Raw genomic sequence first — 22,422 nt, forward strand, 5'->3', positions numbered from 1 at the left:
TCTTGAATTTTAGATCATCAAAACTCTTTATTTCTAAACTTCAGAAAATTATTCCCTTGAAAAATCTAAAAAGTCTGGGAAAGCGTATTTAAAATGGCACAAAAGTTTAGGATCTAAATTATAAAAGTTTAGGGCATAATTTAATTTTTGACCTGCAAATTAGGTCGGTGTGGCCTTCGTGTAGCAAAATAAAGTGGCTGGTATTGCCCTTTTGAATCCAATCTAAATTTGGGAGGTGTGAACCTCAAATAGCAAAACAAATTTGGCGGTGTGGCACTCGCGTAGCAAAACAAAATGTGCAGATTTACCCTTTTAAACCATTCTAGATTAAGGAGGTTTGGCCATCGCTTATCAAAATAAAATGGAGGATGTCTTTTTAAAGCCCTTACTTCAATTGACTTCTACTGACCATTTTAAAAGGCAACGAATCACACTGTGTGTGTGACTTTGATTATCTTTGATTTTTCGTAGGGATTTGGTTGCATATAGGCCGTAACCGCATCTGCGATTGTATGTATTTTTAGTGGGCCAAACAACAAAAGAATACCTTTTTCTTCAATAAATGGTAAAAAAATCGACGCTTTAAATGTAGCTTTTTTGGCGAAACTCTGTACATGTTATTTAAATGATAGTGCCTTTAAAAGAGTGGTATTTGTTTTTCTTTTCAAAATTATTATTTTTTATGAGGCTTGACCTTTAGAACTCAATCTTAATTATTAATACAAAACCTGCGGCTTTAACGTGAGGGGTGATGCATCCCTTCCTCTTATAGTGGCATACTATTACTTAAGACTTGAAAAATAGTACTGCTGCTGATCTGCCAGGCGTGTGTAATTGATAATAAAAGTGAGTCGACATACCTGTCTTAATAAAGGCTTTAATAAAAATGCAATTTTTTTCAAATCACAAAATTTATATTTTATGGCTTTGATAAAAAATGATCATTTACCCTATCCCCCCTTTCCTAATGGGTGAATTTTCACAGTTAAGACACAAAGATCGGCTAAGCATATAGCAATTTTTTACAAGACAAGATTTTCTTCAACAAGAATTGTCCGGCTTCCATTAATTCTATTCTAATCTTCGAATAAAGATTATTGAAACGATAAGTTAAACACAGCGTATTTAGTATTTAGATGATATAACATCATTGGAAAAATTATAAATTTGACCAAAAATCTTAATGAAATTGATAAAAAGCGCTATTTATTTTTTGCGTCATTGTTATGTTATAATAGAATTAAAAGTTAGATAACTAGTTAAGATAGATTTACCTATGTACAATACTTTGCATTGTACCAAATTAATCCTCTAAAGGAGAGATATAAACCAATTGACAAGAAAAATCTATAAGCCGCAATGCTCATAAAGAATTCAAATTTAGAATATGCAAACAAACTGTGTTCACAGTGGTCCTCAAGGCAAAAGAAGTTTGACAAAACCTACCATAAAAACGGACTATATGGCCATCAAATATACACATTGGAGGGCCAGGAACTGATTTTCTTAAAATCATAGCTGTTCCTTCTTGGGGTTTATTCCATTTTAAAGTTAACAGACCAAATTCCCTAAAAAATCAAGGTTGTTTGTCACGATTTTGTTGCTTTGGATTCAAACCTTTATAACTTTGGCTGTATGTAAGACTCATGAAAGCTAAACCTACCATTGGAAAGCCTATTGAATGACAATTTCAGACATAGCTTTAAATTTTTTGTAGCTTTCTTACTTTTTGCTCTACAAGGAAAATTGTAACCAAAGGGAAAAAATTTATTGATAAATCTATTCTCAGAAAGGCTTTCACTAGGGTATTTTGATGTAAATTTTTCAGGATTTTTCTTATGTTCAGTGATTCTTTTGATGACAAATGCAAAAAATACACTTTCATACATTTAATTTGGTTTATTTGCATTTTTTCTACCTTGTGCCAAAAATTTTTTATAAAAATTATAAGTTGGTGTATATTTTTTTGTCCAAAATTGTACATAAATTTCAGGAATAAATATTAAGAACCATCAATTGCTACATTTTACATGTGTAGTTTTAAATTTCCTATATTTATGGTTGTATAGGAGCCTCAAAAATGCTAAACCTACCATTGTAAAGCATGTTGAACACTCTATCCAAATAAACCTACGACTTTAAAAAAAAAATTGACTTCAAAGGCTTGCACAGGATTTATGTTAGGTGTAATAAATTTCACCAAAAATGTTTTCTTTCCTACAAAATTTGGAGTAGAAGGGAGGTTACAAAGCAGTAATAGTTATCACATGTCCTGTTTCAACACCAATCTATGGAGGGGGTGTGCCCCCCCCCCCAAAAAAAGGTGCAGGGCTTAGGTGCCCCCCCTTTCCCCCCATAAAAGGGAGGGGGGTAACAATTTGATTGTTGAAAATAATGCAAAATTTAAAAATTTAAAAAAATATTTTTTTCAAAACTCAACAAGATATAACATACCCCCCCTCCCCCTCCCCTATCCCATATCTATGGGGAATAATTCACAGTTGGGGGAGAGGGGGGGGGGGGGGTGTAAAAAGTGCATGAAGAGTCATCATCATTGCCTTTTAGTTCTCGGCAGAACGTAGGCCATGCACAATGGTTCTCCAATCTTCCTTTGTTTGGGCACGTTTTGAGGCAATGCTAAAAGATGGAATTTTTAAATCTTTCAGTTCACTTAAAGGGACTGTAAACGTAAATTTTTCTCATCTTAATATCAAATCTTAACATTATCTCATTCATAATATCTCACAGATAGAGCAAAACGCGCTTTTGTTTGCTTAAAAAACGGCTTTTTCTGATGATTATTATAAGGTACAGGGAAAGGAAGAAATTTTACGTATTATATAAAATGTGCATTAAATTCTTTTTTTCTCCCATTATAGCTAAAATTTAATTTTTTCACATAGTTCTTTATTTTTCCTAACGGTTAAGCTAACTTTTAACATAATCCTTGCTTTAAACCAATGTATAGTTACTTAGAAATTGATAAAATAAGCAATATTTTTTATTGAAAACCAAATACAATAATAAAGCTAGAAACTGTTTTTTTTAGTATCCAATTAACTTTAGATGGCCCATCTCTCGCCCACCTTTAATTACAAAATTTGTAAATAATAAAGATGCAACATTTCTTTATAAACAGTCTGATAAAAGTGTAAACTAATTCTCCAAAGTGGGTTGTTTATAGTCCAACACAATAAAAAAGGATATTATCACTTCAAATAATCTCTAAGATTCAACCCTTTGTAAACAGTAAGGTATTTTTTTGTCAATAATATGAACTTAAAATAAATCTTTATTACTTAATTTCTACGTTATTACAGCATGAATTAACAATTTTATGTCATAAAATAAATGCTTAACAGTAAGTAAATAGTTTAAGCTATATGTGACAAGTTAAATATCCCTACAAACATTTTAATAAAGAAAAAAGTTCAGATTTTCCCTGTTTTTCCAGTTTTCCCTCCCAAAATACCAAAAAATCAAGGCTTAAATCCTTGATATTTTTGTTAATACGACGTTTTTAGTTGATCAGTTTATTGAAATGTGCTTAGAAAATGTTAAGATTTGATAATATGATGAGAAATTTTTACCTTTACACTCCCTTTAAGTGTTTCCTCCTCCAGGTTGTTTTTGGTCTACCTGGTTTCCTCTTTCCTATTTGAGGGTTCCAAGTCAAGGCCTGGATATATCATCATGCCCTTTCCTTAGTGTGTTCCCCAACCATCACCATTTCCTCTGTTTTATTGTCAGTTTAATGTCTGACATGTCACTGCGCTCTAGAAGCTCAGCATTTGTGATCTTATTTGGCTGAAAGATCTAGTGGATTCTCCTGAGACATTTATTAATATATGTCTGTAGCTTGGAGACCACTGCTTTGTTTAGGAACCAAGTTTCAGCCCCATACAGCAAAACAGAGAGAATATCTTAACTTGATCTTTATGGAGATGTTGTTGGAATTCCAAATGTTGTTCAGGCTGGCAAAGGCTGTCCTAGATTTGTTAATTCTAGCTTTAACATCTGTTAAAGTGCCTCCAGCTTCATCAATTTTACTTCCAAGATACTCAAAACAATCTACATCCTCAAGAATTTGGTCTCCAATAGTAATTGGTTCTTGGGAATTTGCATTTAATTTGAGTATTTTGGTTTTAGGAACATTAATTTCTAGTCCAATTTTCTTGGAAGTTTCAGCTATCATGTTAGTCCTTCTTTGCATTTGACTTCTATTGCTTGTTAACAAAGCAATATCATCAGCAAAGTCCAAAACTCCCAAATATTTTGGATTGCCAAATAGCTCCCAGCAAATGCCATCATTACTTTCACAGTTCTTCATGATCCAGTCAATGGCAAGGAGGAAAAGGAAGGGAGAAAGAAGGCATCCTTGTCTGACGCCTGTTACAATCTCAAAAAAGTTTGATAGTTTACCTTTATACATTACATTTCCACCTCCTTTATGAAAGATAGCTTTAATGATATTGATTATCTTTTCTGGAATGCCATAGTGTCGGCAGATTTTCCAGAGAGATCTTCTGTCTAAAGAATCAAATGCTTTTTTTGTAGTCAATGAAGTTTACAAAGAGCTCAGAGTTTCATTCCTTGGATTGCTCTATGATGATTCTTAGAGAGGTTACCTGATCAATATTGGAACGGTTTAGTCTAAATCCAGCCTGATTAGGTCTTAGCTTTTCATTAACCTTTTTCTTTATTCTATTAAGAAGAATCTTACTAAGGATACGGCTAGTTACTGAAAGGACGCCTGCAAGAAATAACACCCTTTAACTGTTAAAAGACTGCCACAAGAAGACCCAATACCCCAAATTATAAGCCTTCAGCTTCAATAACAAAAAAGTTCTAGGCATTTCAAAATAGCATTTTATGTACAATGGAATTTTTGAAAGATTTCCAATGCTCATAAAAGAAAAAACAATATTAAATTACGTTGCCTAGACATAAAATTATAACCTTATCTTTGTCAGAAACTTAGATTGCCTGTAACTGATTACATTTTTACAATAAAAACACCACATTTCATAGTCAAAATCTATGAAAAAAATTCGATTTAAATTGCATTTTTAAACGAAAATCATAGCGGAAACAAAGGGGTAAACTAATACAAGCTTAGCTGTGATTGGTTGTTAAGCTGATTCAGCCTTCTGATTGGCTACAGTACATTCGGTACAACACAAGTAAAACTTAATTTTTTTTTAATGATTTTGACTATAAAAATGGGTATTTTTATTGTAAAAATATAATTAGTTACTGGAAACCTAAATTTATGACAAAAATAAGCTTATAATTTTGTTTCTAGGCCACATAGTTTAATTTTAAAGTTTTCAACATGAGCATTGCAATTCTTTTAAAATTTCCATTGTACATAAAATGTCATTTTAAAATGCCTAGAACTTTTTTGTTATAGAAGCTGAAGGCTTCAAATTTGGGGTATTTGGTCTACTTGTGGCAGTCTTTCAGCAGTTAAAGCGTGGTATTTCTTGCAGGCTTCCTTGAAAGAAGCATTATCCCTCTGTAGTTCCCACATTGGGACAAGTGTCCTTTTTTGGCTAGTAATGAGATATGTCCATTCTTCCAGTCCTCTGGGCATAACTCATCATTCCATACCTTTGTGATCAAAGGTAGGAATGCCTCAGCTGATGTATCTAGGTCTGCTTTTATGACCTCAGCTGGTATGTTATCAGGTCCAGTGGCCTTGTTATTTTTCAAATTTTTAATGGCCTCTTTGATTTCCAATAGATTTGGCACTTGACAGTCAATGTCAAGTGCATCTGAGGGTGGAATCTCAGTTTCTTCCTCTGGAACTGGAAGATTTAGCAGTTCAGTGAAGTGCTCTGCCCATCTATTTGAAATATCTTCATCAGTTTTAAGGAGTGAACCATCCTTGTCCCTGATGTGTGATCCTGATTTGTGTACTTTACCTGCAATGCTCTTAGTAATCTCATAGACATCTTTCATTCTATTTTGATTAGCAGCATTTTCTGCTTGCATAGCAAGGTATTCCAAGTGTTCTTTTTTGTCAATTCTGACACTTCTTTTGATTTCCCTGTTGAGCATCTTATACAGGTCTTTATCTTCTGGAGAGTTTCTAGAAAGTGTCTTTTGTCTTACATCTCTTCTTTGATCCATGAGATCAATGGATCTTTTAGTGATCCACGGCTTTTGGTTAGCCTTTTTGAAACCTAATCATTCTTGGCTAGTATCATTATAAACTTTTTTGATACTTTGCCCAATATCTTCCACTCCATCTTCCTCTTGAAGAGTCAACAACTTAAATCTGTTCTTTTGAGTGAGCTTAAACTCTTGTAGCTTTTCAGAGTTTTGAAGGGTTGTTAAATTATATTTCTTCCTGGGGTTAGGGTTTGAGTCCTGCTTTTTAAATCTAAGCCGAACTTTAGAAGATAGAAGATAATAGTCTGAATGGTCCTCTTTCAAACCTGACATCAAGGAGAGAACCTTTTATACATCTAGATATACAGATGTGGTCTATCTGTTTAAAGGTTCTTTGATCTGGTGATCTCCAGGTGGCAGTATGAATCTTCTTGTGTTTAAAGATGGTTCCACCAATGACAAGTTTGTTTTCAGTACAAAAACTTACAAGTCTATCACCATTGTCATTTTCCTTGCCATTACTTAAGCCTAGGCCATATTTGCCCATGACTTCTTTAAATTCTCATTATTACTCCCCTCTTGAGCATTGAAATCTCCTAGGAGCATGGTCAGGTCCTTTTCTTTATGACCATTCTTAAATACAGAGTCAAGCTGGTCATAAAATTCGTTTTTGACCTCTGTATCTGCTTGTTCTGTAAGAGCATATGCTACTATAATTCTCAGATTGATGTTTATATCTGAGGATTTGAAGTAAGCCTCCATGATTCTTAGGGGAAGTTACCAGAATTTAGAAGGGGAAGAGTTAAAAAAAATGAAAAAAATTCCCAGAGATGTCTAAGGAGGTGGGGGGAGGGGTTGAGGGCACACCCCCTCCAGTGATTGGTGTTTAAACAGGACATTTGATAACTATTACTTCTTTGTAACCTCCCTTCTACTCAAAATTTTGTAGGAAAGAAAACATTTTTGGTGAAATTTATTACACCTAACATAAATCCTGTGCAAGCCTTGAAGTCAATTTTTTTTTTAAAGTCGTAGATTTATTTGGATAGAGTGTTCAACATGCTTTACAATGGTAGGTTTAGCATTTTTGAGGCTCCTACACAACCATAAATATAGGAAATTTAAAACTACACATGTAAAATGTAGCAATTGATGGTTCTTAATATTTATTCCTGAAATTTATGTACAATTTTGGACAAAAAAATATACACCAACTTATAATTTTTATAAAAAAATTTTGGCACAAGGTAGAAAAAATGCAAATATACCAAATTAAATGTATGAAAATGTATTTTTTGCAATTGTCATCAAAAGAATCACTGAACATAAGAAAAATCCTGAAAAATTTACTTAAAAATACCCTAGTGAAAGCCTTTCTGAGAATAGATTTATCAATAAATTTTCTCCCTTTGGTTACAATTTTCCTTGTAGAGCAAAAAGTAAGAAAGCTACAAAAAATTTAAAGCTATGTCTGAAATTGTCATTCAATAGGCTTTCCAATGGTAGGTTTAGCTTTCATGAGTCTTTCATACAGCCAAAGATATAAAGGTTTGAATCCAAAGCAACAAAATCGTGACAAACAACCTTGATTTTTTAGGGAATTTGGTCTGTTAACTTTAAAATGGAATAAACCCCAAGAAGGAACAGCTATGATTTTAAGAAAATCAGTTCCTGGCCCTCCAATGTGTATATTTGATGGCCATATAGTCCGTTTTTATGGTAGGTTTTGTCAAACTTCTTTTGCCTTGAGGACCACTGTGTGTTACGTACAGATTAGATGCGCATTTTAAATAAGAAATTTTAGTATTCTATCTCATACAGCAGCTGAGTGAATAACAGACATACAGACCAACTTAGTGTGTTGTAAAGGAGATACACATCTTGGTTAGGACATTCATTCACGACTGATCAGTTTTCTATATCACCTACCTATGGCATAATAACAGACATACTGATAGACTAAGTAAGGTATATAATGGAAGATTAATATTACATTTACACAGACATTTAAAAATATTTAATAGCGAAGCTGCTAAAGTAACAAAAATTTACCCAAAAAAAATCCTTCTTTAAATTTTGTAACACTTACACTTTAGTTTGATAAAAAAATGTTTTCTAATTAAGGGTGTTAATAATTTTGTAGAAGTTTAAATGAAATTAATAACAAGGGCAATAACACAGGGGAAGCGGCATGGAAAATTAATTAGTTAACTTTTTTTATATCTCTTGTGGTTAAATTATGTTTTGTTACTAAGGTAGTGTTTATTCAATACCAATAATCACAAATGGACAAACGACGAACGTTTACAAATTAATTACAAACTTGCAATCTAAGAAGTAATTATAGAGATGTATTGTAAATCCCCTTTGTAAACTAAAAAAATTGAGAGAATAGTTCTATGATATTAGATATTATTTTAAAAATCAGGGAACCAAGTTACCAAGGATCCATGGACAACTGAACATTGTAAAACACATATTGAATGCACTTTTAATATTAAGAAACAGACATACTAACCATTATAAATATCGAGTTGTTTTGCTTTCTAATTTGAACCCAACTGTTTCAGGATTCATCGTCAAATTTTGAGATCCGTAGGACAATTCTAACATGTGTAAATTAAGGATTAGAGCTTTCCATTAAAATCGATCACCTCAAATTGTAGAAAAGCTTCGTTTTAAAATTACTCATTAACATTGATAAAATGAACATACTTGCCTTGTAGAGTTGATGCGCTCATGCGGTTATACACAGCCTTTAAACACGAGAAGGCGAATCTAACATATCTAAAATTAAAGAGCTATATAATACTTATAAAATCTATACTAAAGAATCTGCAGGATTGGTGGAACACCATTTTAGTTAAGCTTACACGGTCTGGGCCCGAGGGTATTTTTAACAAGAAGTAAAATTGGATGGGCCGATTTAAAAACAACTTTTAGAAAAGGCTATTTTTGGTCATATGTAAATGAAAGATATAAAAATAATATTTTTCTCTTATTTTCTAATTTATTGGCTTAAAAACTTTGGGTACTTTTATGTAATTTGATTTGTTAGTTTAAACTGGTAATGCCCAAGCATCAATAAACCCCAGATTTTAATCTTTGTTTATCATCATTGGGTATGCACATCAATTTATCGTCCACTGTCTCGTATCCCGTAATATCCCAGACTTTTTCGTCACGTCTAGCAGACAAGCATATCAGACATTGAAGAGCAGCTTCACTGCTAAAGTTAAATTTTCCAAATATCAGCTCTGCCTATGTTATGTCTACAAAGGAGGTATATTTTTAGCCAAGTCTTACGACCATATGGCATTTTTTTTAAAGGGAGCGCAGCTAATAGATAATTTAGCTAAGCTTATAAGAGAGTGAATTAATTTTATCTCCAACTTACTGAAGCTTAAGATCTCAATGTCTATTGAACCGATTGGGTTCTTTTATAGGTAAACTTCACTCACATAGGTCCTTTGATAGTTTTAGCTTATTCTTTTTTCCAAATTGGAAATGGTTTTAAACTAGCTTCTTTGAATGCAGTGCCCCTAGAGGCAAAAGGCGTAGCTACAGTTCTATCTTATGATACAAAGTAGAATGATGTCTTTATATATAAAGTATCGCCAAGCACTATATATATGGCTGAGTTCTACATTTTAGGATAGCTTGAAATAGGTCACGGTGTGGTTTTCTCCTTTTTTTTGGAAGTCTTGTATTGGTTTTATGCTATTTCTGCTCTCTTCTTATTTTTGGAGAAAACTTGATTAAGATTTCAAATTATTATAGGCCAAAATTACAATGATAATAAGAGTGTTTGAGAGTATGAAAATAACTCTGCTTACATTTACTTTATCAGATTGGTTTCTGACTGATCTTTCAATCTCAGAGCAGCTTATAAAGAAACTCCAGTAGTCCCTGGTTGCCTGCCTTTTATATATAAAGTAGAAATGATAAAGCAGGGGCGAGTATTAAGTAGAGGATATAAAGTAGAAATTAAGAAAGTAATTTTTTAACCGGAGTAACATGAAACTGTTGGAACACTAAATAAATTATAATTTAAACATAATTAATCATAATTTGATTTAAAAACTTTGGAGACTTTTTTCTTGTAAAATATTAGTTGGAAGGTTGCAGCTTATACCAACAACCAAATTAATTCGAAAAAAAACACGAAATTATATGTGTTTTTTACCTGTCGTTTGGGGGCAACACATCGTAAAATTTACGACCTCTCTATTTGCCCCCCAAATATTATTTTATATTTTTTTCGCTTGTTGGTAAGGTTCAAACTTTTTCCCTATCCATTATAATATTTCTAATTATTTCTAAAAGTCGTCTTTTCCCGATGTTGCGCTAATGCCGCGTAATTCGTCATAACAAAAAATAAACGAGACGACACACAGTGGTCCTCAAGGCAAAAGAAGTTTGACAAAACCTACCATAAAAACGGACTATATGGCCATCAAATATACACATTGGGTGGCCAGGAACTGATTTTCTTAAAATCATAGCTGTTCCTTCTTGGGGTTTATTCCATTTTAAAGTTAACAGACCAAATTCCCTAAAAAATCAAGGTTGTTTGTCACGATTTTGTTGCTTTGGTTTCAAACCCTTATAACTTTGGCTGTATGAAAGACTCATGAAAGCTAAACCTTTCAGTGGAAAGCCTATTGAATGACAATTTCAGACATAGCTTTAGATTTTTTGTAGCTTTCTTACTTTTTGCTCTACAAGGAAAATTGTAACCAAAGGGAGAAAATTTATTGATAAATCTATTCTCAGAAAGGCTTTCACTAGGGTATTTTGATGTAAATTTTTTCAGGATTTTGATTATGTTCAGTGATTCTTTTGATGACAAATGCAAAAAATACACTTTCATACATTTAATTTGGTATATTTGCATTTTTTCTACCTTGTGCCAAAATTTTTTTATAAAAATTATAAGTTGGTGTATATTTTTTTGTCCAAAATTGTACATAAATTTCAGGAATAAATATTAAGAACCATCAATTGCTACATTTTACATGTGTAGTTTTAAATTACCTATATCTATGGCTGTGCAGGAGACTCAAAAATGCTAAACCTACCATTGTAAAGCTTGTTGAACACTCTATCCAGATAAAGCAACGACTTTAAAAAAAAATAATTGACTAAAAAGGCGTGCACAGGATTTATGTTAGGTGTAATAAATTTCACCAAAATTGTTTCAAAGCAGTAATAGTTATCACATGTCCTGTTTCAACACCAATCTATGGAGGGGGTGTGCCCCCCCCCCCAAAAAAAAATGGTGCAGGGCTTAGGTGCCCCCCCCTCCCCCCCTAAAAAGGGAGGGGGGTAACATTTTGAAAATTATGCAAAATTTAGAAATTTAAAAAAATATTTTTTCAAAACAAGATATAACATACCCCCCCCCTAGCCCCCCTTCCCTACCCCATATCTATGGGGAATAATTCACAGTTTGGGGAGAGGGGGGGGGGGTAAAAAGTGCATGAAGAGTGCTGAAATTTATTTTATTTTCCTAAAAAATATCTACCCTAGGGCCCGGTAACACTTTTATGGGGTGGGGGGTATTATCTGCTATTTATTTTTTTTTAAATTACCTCCTTGGACATCTCTGGGAATTTTTTTCGTCTTTTTTACCTCTTCCCCTTCTGAATTCTGGTCACTTCCCCCAGTTCAGGGGGTTTGGGTGGGGCTAACAATCCTTCCCTAGAAAAAAACCTGCTCATGTTCAATCTGCACAAAGTAAAGACCAATTTAACTTTGGGCTCAGGAGGTTGGAAACAACAATATGATGTTTGGCTGGGAAACCGCTAAAGGACTAGTCAGGCGGATGATTCTGAATTCCCGCAGACCAGCAAAAATTTGCACCTGGAATGTTTGGACAATGTTTCAGTCAGGCCAGACAGAAAACATTTGCCGAGAAATGATTAGAGCCAGGGTTGATATCCTGGCTATCACCGAATCAAGGTGGACAAATAATGGAGAGTTTAAACATCATTCTGGCTTAAAAATACTTCACTCAGGCCATATGAATGAGAATCTAGGACATAACCAAGGGGTGGCTCTTATGCTGACCAAACAAGCAGAGCAGGCCATGATCAGTTGGCAACCCCATGGTCCAAGAATCATGGAGGCTTACTTCAAATCCTCAGATAAAAACATCAATCTGAGAATTATAGTATCATATGCTCCTACAGAACAAGCAGATACAGAGGTCAAAAACGAATTTTATGACCAGCTTGACTCTGTATTTAAGAATGGTCATAAAGAAAAGGACCTGACCATGCTCCTAGGAGATTTCAATGCTCAAGTGGGGAGTAATAATGAGAATTTAGAAGAAGTCATGGGCAGATATGGCCTAGGCTTAAGTAATGGCAAGGAAAATGACAATGGTGATAGACTTGTAAGTTTTTGTACTGAAAACAAACTTGTCAATGGTGAAACCATCTTTAAACACAAGAAGATTCTTACTGCTACCTGGAGATCACCAGATCAAAGAACCTTTAAACAGATAGACCACATCTGTATATCTAGACGTTTTAAAGGTTCTCTCCTTGATGTCAGGGTTGAAAGAGGACCTGATGTTAATTCAGACCAAATTCTTCTATATTCTAAAGTTCGGCTTAGATTTAAATAGCAGGACTCAAAGCCTAAGAAAGGAAGAAATATAATTTAACAACCCTTCAAAACTCTGAAAAGCTGCAAGAGTTTAAGCTCACTCTAAAGAACAGATTTGAGTTGTTGACTCTTCAAGATGAAGATGGAGTTGAATATATTTGGCAAGGTATCAAAAAAGTTTATAGTGATACTAGCCAAGAAAAATTAGGTTCCAAAAAGGCTAACCAAAAGCCATAGATCACTCAAAGATCCATTGATCTCATGGATCAAAGAAGAGAGGTAAGCAGGGAAATTCAAAGAAGTGTCAGAATTGACAAAAAAGAACACTTGGAAAACCTTGCTATGCAAGCAGAAAATGCTGCTAAACAAAATAGAATGAAAGATGTCTATGAGATTACTAAGAGCATTGTAGGTAAAGTACACAAATCAAAATCATACATCAGGGACAAGGATGGTTCACTCCTTAAAACTGATGAAGATATTCTAAATAGATGGGCAGATCACTTCACTAAACTGCTGAATCTTCCAGTTCCAGAGGAAGAAACTGAGATTTCACCCTCAGATGCACTTGACATTGACTGGCGAGCGCCAAATATATTGGAAATCAAAGAGGCCATTAAAAGTTTGAAAAATAACAAGGCTGCTGGACCTGATAACATACCAGCTGAGGTCATAAAAGCAGACCTAGATACATCAGCTGAGGAGCTGAGGCATTCCTACCTTTGATCACAAAGATATGGAATGATGAGTTATGCCCAGAGGACTGGAAGAATGGACATTGATATCTCAATACTAGCCAAATAAGGAGACTTGACCCAATGTGGAAACTACAGAGGGATAATGCTTCTTTCAGTACCTGGCCGTATCCTTAGTAAGATTCTTCTTAAAAGACGCCTGCAAGAAATACCACGCTTTAACTGCTGAAAGACTGCCACAAGTAGACCCAATACCCCAAATTTAAAGCCTTCAGCTTCAATAACAAAAAAGTTCTGGGCATTTCAAAATAGCATTTTATGTACAATACAAATTTTGAAAGAATCTAATGCTCATAAAAGAAAAAAAGAATATTAAATTACGTCACCTAGACACAAAATCATAACCTTATCTTTGTCAGAAACTTAGATTGCCGGTAACTGATTACATTTTTACAATAAAAACACCACATTTCATAGTTAAAATCTATGGAAAAAAATTCAATTTAAATTGCATTTTTAAATGAAAATCATAGCAGAAACAAAGGGGGAAACTAATACAAGCTCAGCTGTGATTGGTTGCTTAGCTGATTCACCCTTCTGATTGGCTACAGTACACTCAGTACAACGCAAGTTAAATTGAATTTTTATAATGCTTTTGACTATAAAAATGGGTATTTTTATTGTAAAAATATAATTAGTTACTGGCAATCTAAATTTATGACAAAAATAAGCTTATAATTTTGTTTCTAGGCCACATAGTTTAATTTCAAAATTTCTAACATTAGCATTGAAATTCTTTCAAAATTTTCATTGTACATAAAAGGTCATTTTAAAATGCCTAGAACTTTTTTGTTATAGAAGCTGAAGGCATCAAATTTGGGGTATTTGGTCTACTTGTGGCAGTCTTTCAGCAGTTAAAGCGTGGTATTTCTTGCAGGCTTCCTTTAATAGAATAAAGAAGATGGTTAATGAAAAGCTAAGACCTAATCAGGCTGGATTTAGACCAAACCGTTCCACTATTGATCAGATAACCTCTCTAAGAATCATCATAGAGCAATCCAAGGAATGGAACTCTGATCTCTTTGTAAACTTCATTGACTACAAAAAAGCATTTGATTCTTTAGACAGATGATCTCTCTGGAAAATCTGCCAACACTAAGGCATTCCAGAAAAGATAATCAATAACAGTAAAGCTATCCATCATAAAGGAGGTGGAAATGTAATGTATAAAGGTAGACTATCAACCTTTTTTGAGATTGTAACAGGCATCAGACAAGGATGCCTTCTTTCTCCCTTCCTTTTCCTCCTTGCCATTGACTGGATCATGAAGAACTGTGAAAGTAATGATGGCATTCAATGGGAGCTATTTGGCAATCCCAAATATTTGGGAGATCTGACTTTGCTGATGATATTGTTTTTTTATCAAGCAATAGACGTCAAAAGCAAAGAAGGACTAACATTATAGCTGAAACTTCCAAGAAAATTGGACTAGAAATTAATGTTCCTAAAACCAAAATACTCAAATTAAATGCAAATTTCCAAGAACCAATTACTATTGGAGACCAAATTCTTGAGGATGTAGATTGTTTTGAGCATCTTGGAAGTAAAATTGATGAAGCTGGAGGCACTTTAACAGATGTTAAAGCTAGAATTAACAAATCTAGGACAGCCTTTGCCAGCCTGTACAAAATTTGGAATTCCAACAACATCTCCATAAAGACCAAGTTCAGACTGTTCAAGTCAAATGTTTTCTCTGTTTTGCTGTATGGGGCTGAAACTTGGTTCCTAAACACAGCATTGGTCTCCAAGCTACAGACATGTGTCAATAAATGTCTCAGGAGAATCCACAAGATTTTTTGGCCAAATAAGATCACAAATGCTGAGTTTCTAGAGCGCAGTGATATGTCAGACATTAAACTGACAATAAAACAGAGGAAATGGAGATGGTTGGGGCACACTCTAAGGAAAGGGCATGATGATATAACCAATCAGGCCTTGACTTGGAACCTCACATAGGAAAGAGGAAACCAGGTAGACCAAAAACAACCTGGAGGAGGGAACTCTTAAGTGATCTGAAAGATAAAAAAATTCCATCTTTCAGCAATGCCTCAAAATGTGCCCAAACAAAGGAAAATTGGAGAACCATTGTGCATGGCCTACGTTCTGCTGAGAACTAAAAGGCTATGATGATGACTCTTCATGCACTTTTTCCCCCCCCTCTTCCCCAACTGTGAATTATTCCCCATAGATATGGGGTAGGGGAGGGGGGTCAGGAGGGGGGGTATGTTATATCTTGTTGAAATTTGAAAAAATATTTTTTTAAATTTCTAAATTTTGCATAATTTTCAAAATGTTACCCCCCTCCCTTTTTAGGGGGGGAGGGGGGGGGCACCTAAGCCCTGCACCATTTTTTTGGGGGGGGGGCACACCCCCTCCATAGATTGGTGTTGAAACAGGACATGTGATAACTATTACTGCTTTGTAACCTCCCTTCTACTCCAAATTTTGTAGGAAAGAAAACATTTTTGGTGAAATTTATTACACCTAACATAAATCCTGTGCACGCCTTTTTAGTCAATTCTTTTTTTTTTAAGTCGTTGCTTTATCTGGATAGAGTGTTCAACAAGCTTTACAATGGTAGGTTTAGCATTTTTGAGGCTCCTACACAGCCATAGATTTAGGTAATTTAAAACTACACATGTAAAATGTAGCAATTGATGGTTCTTAATATTTATTCCTGAAATTTATGTACAATTTTGGACAAAAAAATATACACCAACTTATAATTTTTATAAAAAATTTTTGGCACAAGGTAGAAAAAATGCAAATATACCAAATTAAATGCATGAAAGTGTATTTTTTGCATTTGTCATCAAAAGAATCACTGAACATAAGAAAAATCCTGAAAAATTTACATCAAAATACCCTAGTGAAAGCCTTTCTGAGAATAGATTTATCAATAAATTTTCTCCCTTTGGTTACAATTTTCCTTCTAGAGCAAAAAGTAAGAAAGTTACAAAAAATCTAAAGCTATGTCTGAAATTGTCATTCAAAAGGCTTTCCAACGATAGGTTTAGCTTTCATGAGTCTTTCATACAGCCAAAGTTATAAGGGTTTGAAATCAAAGCAACAAAATTGTGACAAACAACCTTGATTTTTTAGGGAATTTGGTCTGTTAACTTTAAAATGGTATAAACCCCAAGAAGTAACAGCTATGATTTTAAGAAAATCAGTTCCTGGCCACCCAATGTGTATATTTGATGGCCATATAGTCCGTTTTTATGGTAGGTTTTGTCAAACTTCTTTTGCCTTGAGGACCACTGTGGACATGGAAAATGGACATATAAATTCGCTTTTAAAGAAATTTCCTTCTTTATTGAAAACAATTACACCACAAATTTACAATATTGCATATATACTAAATTTCACGCTAAAAAAAATAAATTAGAACCGAATATTATTACCTCATTTTGTAAACTAATAAGTTTTTTTGTGTCAGTCAAGATTTTGCTTCAATCAACACTGAACTAATATATTGAGGTTTTCGTTTTAGGGAAGCTTCATAAATATTTTGACATGTATCTGGGCTAAATTTTATATTCAAATTAATTCCAATTTTACTGCCCTCTCTGCAGCGTTATATTCTTAGAAAGTTACGATCAAAATAAACAAACTCATAGAATTTATCTACTTCAAACTACAAACCATAATTTTCATCTTTGTGTTATAAATGTAGCACGGTGCCTTAAATCAAAACTAATTGGATTTCTGGTGTGTCACAAATATTACCATTAAATTTCAGGGTCGCCACATTTTGTCGATATATTTCCCCAAAGTTTAGAGTGATTTTTAACATGTAATAAAACGATTGTTGAAATTAAATTATAGCTAAAGATAGAGAAAACTAGTTTATTTACTTATATTAATTCTTAAAATAACTGCTTTATAAATAAAATTTCTCAAAATTGACGACTAAAGTTTATGAATTTTAAAGTCTGATAATTTTTAAAATTGAGCTTTTATACTCATTTTTTAGAAAGTATTTAAAAGAAAATACATTTTTAAACATACCCTAGCAATTTCTTTTCATTCTGATCACTAGAACCAACTGTCTGTTACTTTTTATAAAAATGGGGTCATTATTATCTTCGTTAAGGTATGTGTTTTAAGACTGTAATACAGGAGTAGAATGCTAAAATTTAAAATGGCAGTTGCTCTAATATCATACAATATGAAATTGTTAAGAAATGGCTGCAAAACTGCTGTTGCCGCCGAAAACTGGTAATCCCCTGAAAAAAATTTAGCTTGTTCTTAATTAATTAGACAATTTTGAAAAACTTTAAGGCTCAATGAGTAAAAACAATGTCCTAGTTGGACCCAAGCATAACTGAGATAAGCAAGCCTAAAGTAGAAACCAATCCATTGCTTTGAGCTAAGAAGGAAGGCACAAATTACGGGTAAGACGGTACTAACCACTACCGCACGTAGTATAGCTAGATATCTTATGCTCAAATGCAGATTTTCACAACCATATTTAAAGTTTTGATTTGTTCTTTAGTAGCTACCAAAACAAAAAAATGTATTTCCAAAATTTTAATGAATATTATTTTTCAAGGGGAAAAAGTTTCCAAATTGCATGGCAACCATGTTATATACTATTACTGGCTGTACTCTGTGTACAGCTGATATAACAGCTGATCCTAAACATTTCAAATGTTCAGAAGTTACAATAGGATTAGGAAAAATATGTTTTTTAACATACTGTGATTATTTGATGTAAAGTGACTCTAGAGATGCAAAATGATTTGTATTGACTCAAATTTTATAGTACAGTAGAAGTGCTTGCTTAAAGCGCGGTGGTAGTGGCCCCCCCCCCCCCCCCCCACTTTAGAAATCCATATTACAGCCTAATTCGTTCAGCAATTGGCGAGATTGTAAGTTTCATACGAATGGATGGATAAAAATATAATACTTTGTATAAGAAAATAAACACTAAGTAATATTACATAGAAATGAAAAATGCCTGACAAAAAGAAAGGATATGAGTTTTATCGGGAGGTGCTTGGCTCCCCAAAATATGTTGTGGCTCCTATGGTAGACGCTAGTGAATTAGCTTGGAGACAACTATCTAGAAGGTTTTATATTTTTCAATAATTTTTTATACATTAATTTTATTTTTTCGTTTACTTATTATATGATCATTGAACATCTACACTACAAATGATAATTGCTCAAGTTTAATGGACATTATTTTTTAGTTCCATTAGGTTTGTACGTGTTTACAAGTCCACTTTTTCAATTAATTCCATTGACACTAATCTTGTATTTTTTCATTTAAGGTACAATGCAGATCTATGCTACACCCCCATGTTTCATGCTGCAGTTTTTGTCCGCGATGCAAAATACAGAAAAGAATCCTTACAGACCTGTCCCGAGGACCGACCGTTAATTGTCCAATTTTGCGCAAACGACCCCAAAATATTCTTGGAAGCCGCGAGGCTGACCGTTCAAATGATCGACTGTGATGCTATTGACCTAAATCTTGGCTGTCCACAAATCATTGCCAAGCGCGGCCATTTTGGTTCATATTTGCAGGATGAATGGGATTTGATCCACAGTATTATTTCCTTGGCTTCCAAAGAGTTGAATATTCCCATCACGGCCAAGTGTCGGGTGTTTCCAGAGTTGGAAAAGACAATAAAGTATGCTCAAATGTTGGAGAGTGCTGGGGCAGAGTTGATAACTGTTCACGGCAGGACTAGAGAACAGAAAGGTCCTTTGACAGGTATGCAAATATAATGGGCAATTTATGACCATTATTAGCACAAAAATATCATAGAACCCACAGTATACTTCAAAATGGACATTAAACTGTCATAATTGTTTATAATCTTTAGGCTTTAGGTATGTCTTAAAGAAGTAAAATGACAGACTGATAGATATTCATCGAATGAGAGAAGCCGCGCTCTTAAAGAAATACTTGCGACTTAAATAAAATAATAAAACTAAATAAAGACTTCAGATTTGCTGACCTTCAACATGTTTTTAAATTAGCATATTTTGTTCAATTGTTTAGGTCTTGCAAACTGGAGTTACATTAAAGCAGTAAAAGAGTCAGTTAAAGTTCCCGTCTTTGCCAATGGAAATATTCAATGTCGTGATGACGCCGATAGGTGCATTAAGGTAGAGTTCATTAGTAGCACAGCTACAGTATAACTAAGTTATATCCGCAATTCACTAAAAGATCATGATATTTACTATTTAGGAACACATTCTCTACGAAGTCTATTAAGATATTCACTTTTTCAATGCAAATTGCACTTATACGTCTTTAAACAACTTTTTATCTGTCCATGTCCTTTATTAAATATGACATAAGATTTCATTTATTATTCTGTAGTCATGTATCGTTTGCAATTATGATTTTCAAAATATACCTAGAAATTAAGATAATTTATGTAACAAATATTAGACTTTATTTAAGAACGTGCAGCACAAAGTCTTTTATTCTTAGACATACCAACAGTCATTAATAAAAAGGTATTTGCGCTACTATAAATTACAATTATAATATTTGTAGGAGACCGGTGTTGATGGCGTAATGTCCGCTGAGGGCAACCTGACCAATCCCGCTCTTTTTGCTGGCAAAGATCCCCCAGGAAACAAAAGCTTTCATTCAAATCTTTTTAGAGAAACCGTTGTTTGGGTTTGAAATTTTTTCCAGGGAAGCAATGTAATGGTCTGTATCATTATTATCTTTGTAAGGGTGTAACTCACCTACCCGTCCCCCAAAAATATTCTAAAATCAAAACGCAAAATTGAGGATTTTATTTAAAAGTTTTTGTTTATTTGTTAGTTTGGGAAATGGCTTTGGAGTATCTTGACCTTGTTGACACCTACCCCTGTCCAAATTCATATGTACGCGGACATTTGTTTAAAATGTTGCATCATTGTCTACAAATAGAGGCAGGAATAAAGAATAGATTATTTTTTTTTATTGTTGTTGTGTTGTTTATAGAGTTTTCTTGTACATGTATAAGAGCCCTACGTCCTGATATTTTGATGGATTATTCAGAGCACATGTGTGTAGAGGGGAATGGCGGGGGTGTTTATATATTAATTGCCTTACAAAATAATGACTAGGATTTCTTCAGTTTAACTTTTTTCTGCAACTTTTAGTACACTGAAATGAATGAAGAAGAAATAGTTGTATGTTAATGTAGAGAAAAAATCCAATCATAAAAGCTATAATTTTTCAAAACCCATTAATTAATTCTTTATTCTAAACTTAAGGAAAATTTTGATTTACGGGAGATGATAGCCAAAACGTCGGAAATGTCACAGTTTAGGGAAGCAGTTGTCAAGCTCAAAGAAAGATATATTGATTACTATTTAGGTAGATAATTAAAAAAAATTTCATTAAAAATGAGGAATATGCTGTATTAAATTCGTTATTTGTATGGTTTGAAGGACCTTAAAAACAATAAGCTTAAAAAAACTTCTCAGTCTTCTTTTATATTTGGCTTATCTTAGCCGATTTTCATTTTTTCTTCAGGAATTTCATTTAGAACAGGCGTAAGTTTTCCTGAAAACTAATTTGTTTTATATATTTTCAGGTACTAAAGAATATTCGAACGAAGAAGAGGCTGCTAGACTTAATATCAAACTACCTCCCTGGATTTGCCAACCTTATGTCAGACAATCTCCAGGAAAGATAATGAAATATATTTTGGCTTCAATTTCACTTTAGGCTAAGACGTTTGTCATGCGATTATAACATAATAAGGATGACACATTCATAAGTAGCGAAGCCCCTAAAAGAAATTGGTTTGACCAAAAAGTCAATTATATACCTAGTAGGTAGATGTTCAGTGACATTGAATAGAAAATCATAAAACCTTTTTAATTTTTATATAAAATATGATTAGGCTTTTTGTAGCATGACCGACTGACCAATTGTATTAAACTCTGGATGTTTAATTTTTAGCTTCAGTTTTCTTTTAAAAATGAATCGTCTATCTTGAAGAGCAGCTGAGAAATTTACGTTTCCTCAATATCGTCTCTAACAGATGGACAATATTTCGAAATACATATAATATTTATTAATCTTTCTCAGAGGAATATAAAGCCAAGATGGCAAAGATAAGAGAGGAGCAGGCTAAAACCGGAGCCGACAAAACGCTGCCCCCGGCGGCTCCTGCCGTTAAAAGACTAAATGAAAACGGGGAGGAAGAAGTTGTTCTATCCAAAAGAAAACAAAAGAAAATGGAAAGAAATCCACATAAAGCCTTTTCTAAGGTAATTCAAAATGTTATTTTTAAAATTACCACTCATGCTCTTTAGTTAATAATAGTTAGTTTCATTAGTTAGTTTCCCGGCCGAAGAACAACCAGGAACATACCTAATATTGATGGCGAAAACAGTCTACAAGTATTATTCCATCACACAGAAATTGGTAAAAATTTCTTCAGCACAAGAGCCACTAAAGATTGGAACAATCTACCTGTGAATGTTAAATCTACAGACAAAATATCAGTGTTTAAAAAACTCTTGGACAAATATATTGAAACATTGATATAGTGAATCAACAACCTCCTCTTATGGTCCTATTTGGACTTCTTGGAGTTATTTAACCATAAACCATAAACCAAAACCATTGACTTAGTGGTTATATGTATCTTCCCAAAATTTATCTATTACTGCACATTTTTTACATTAATGAATTTTACATCATGGTACATTTTCAATCACTTAATCTGGTACTTACAGATTTGTATAAGAATTCCTAAATTTGCTGGGAGAGACCAGTAACAAATAAAAAATACCCTTGCAGTAGATGTCCTATTGCCTACTATTTCTCACGTTTACCAAAACTATGTAGTAAATAAGTATATGTGATTTTCTACATTATACAAGTTTGGTCTTCTTTTAATCGCCTCCCCCCCAAAAAACCCCTAGATCATATATATTGAATTATTGTTTTTTTTTTGTTTAG

At 33.5% G+C, this 22,422-nt stretch overlaps 1 protein-coding gene across 1 annotated transcript; it reads left to right on the forward strand.

Annotated features, from left to right (window-relative positions):
* Positions 1–18,409: 18,409 nt before the first annotated feature.
* Positions 18,410–22,066, forward strand: Dus1 (Dihydrouridine synthase 1). Its single transcript, XM_080165370.1, has 9 exons — positions 18,410–18,562; positions 18,767–19,212; positions 19,504–19,610; positions 20,008–20,084; positions 20,282–20,393; positions 20,721–20,823; positions 21,044–21,133; positions 21,541–21,725; positions 21,798–22,066. The coding sequence occupies exons 1-9, from the start codon at positions 18,447–18,449 to the stop codon at positions 22,005–22,007; spliced, it is 1,446 nt and encodes a 481-aa protein (XP_080021496.1). The 5' UTR covers positions 18,410–18,446; the 3' UTR covers positions 22,008–22,066.
* The last annotated feature ends 356 nt before the right edge of the window (positions 22,067–22,422 follow it).

This window comes from Acartia tonsa, chromosome 6 (genome assembly GCF_053477335.1).
Source record: "Acartia tonsa isolate MP-2025a chromosome 6, ASM5347733v1, whole genome shotgun sequence".
In the NCBI taxonomy this organism is placed as follows: Eukaryota; Metazoa; Arthropoda; class Copepoda; order Calanoida; family Acartiidae; genus Acartia; species Acartia tonsa.

Excerpts from the sequence above, each read along its gene's own strand:
- Dus1 (XM_080165370.1), top strand. The coding sequence starts at position 18,447 with ATGCCTGACAAAAAGAAAGGATATGAGTTTTATCGGGAGGTGCTTGGC. Across the intron at positions 20,394-20,720 it reads ATCATTGTCTACAAATAGAG|GAAAATTTTGATTTACGGGA; the intron begins GCAGGAATAAAG and ends TCTAAACTTAAG. Across the intron at positions 21,134-21,540 it reads ACCTTATGTCAGACAATCTC|CAGAGGAATATAAAGCCAAG; the intron begins CAGGAAAGATAA and ends ATTAATCTTTCT.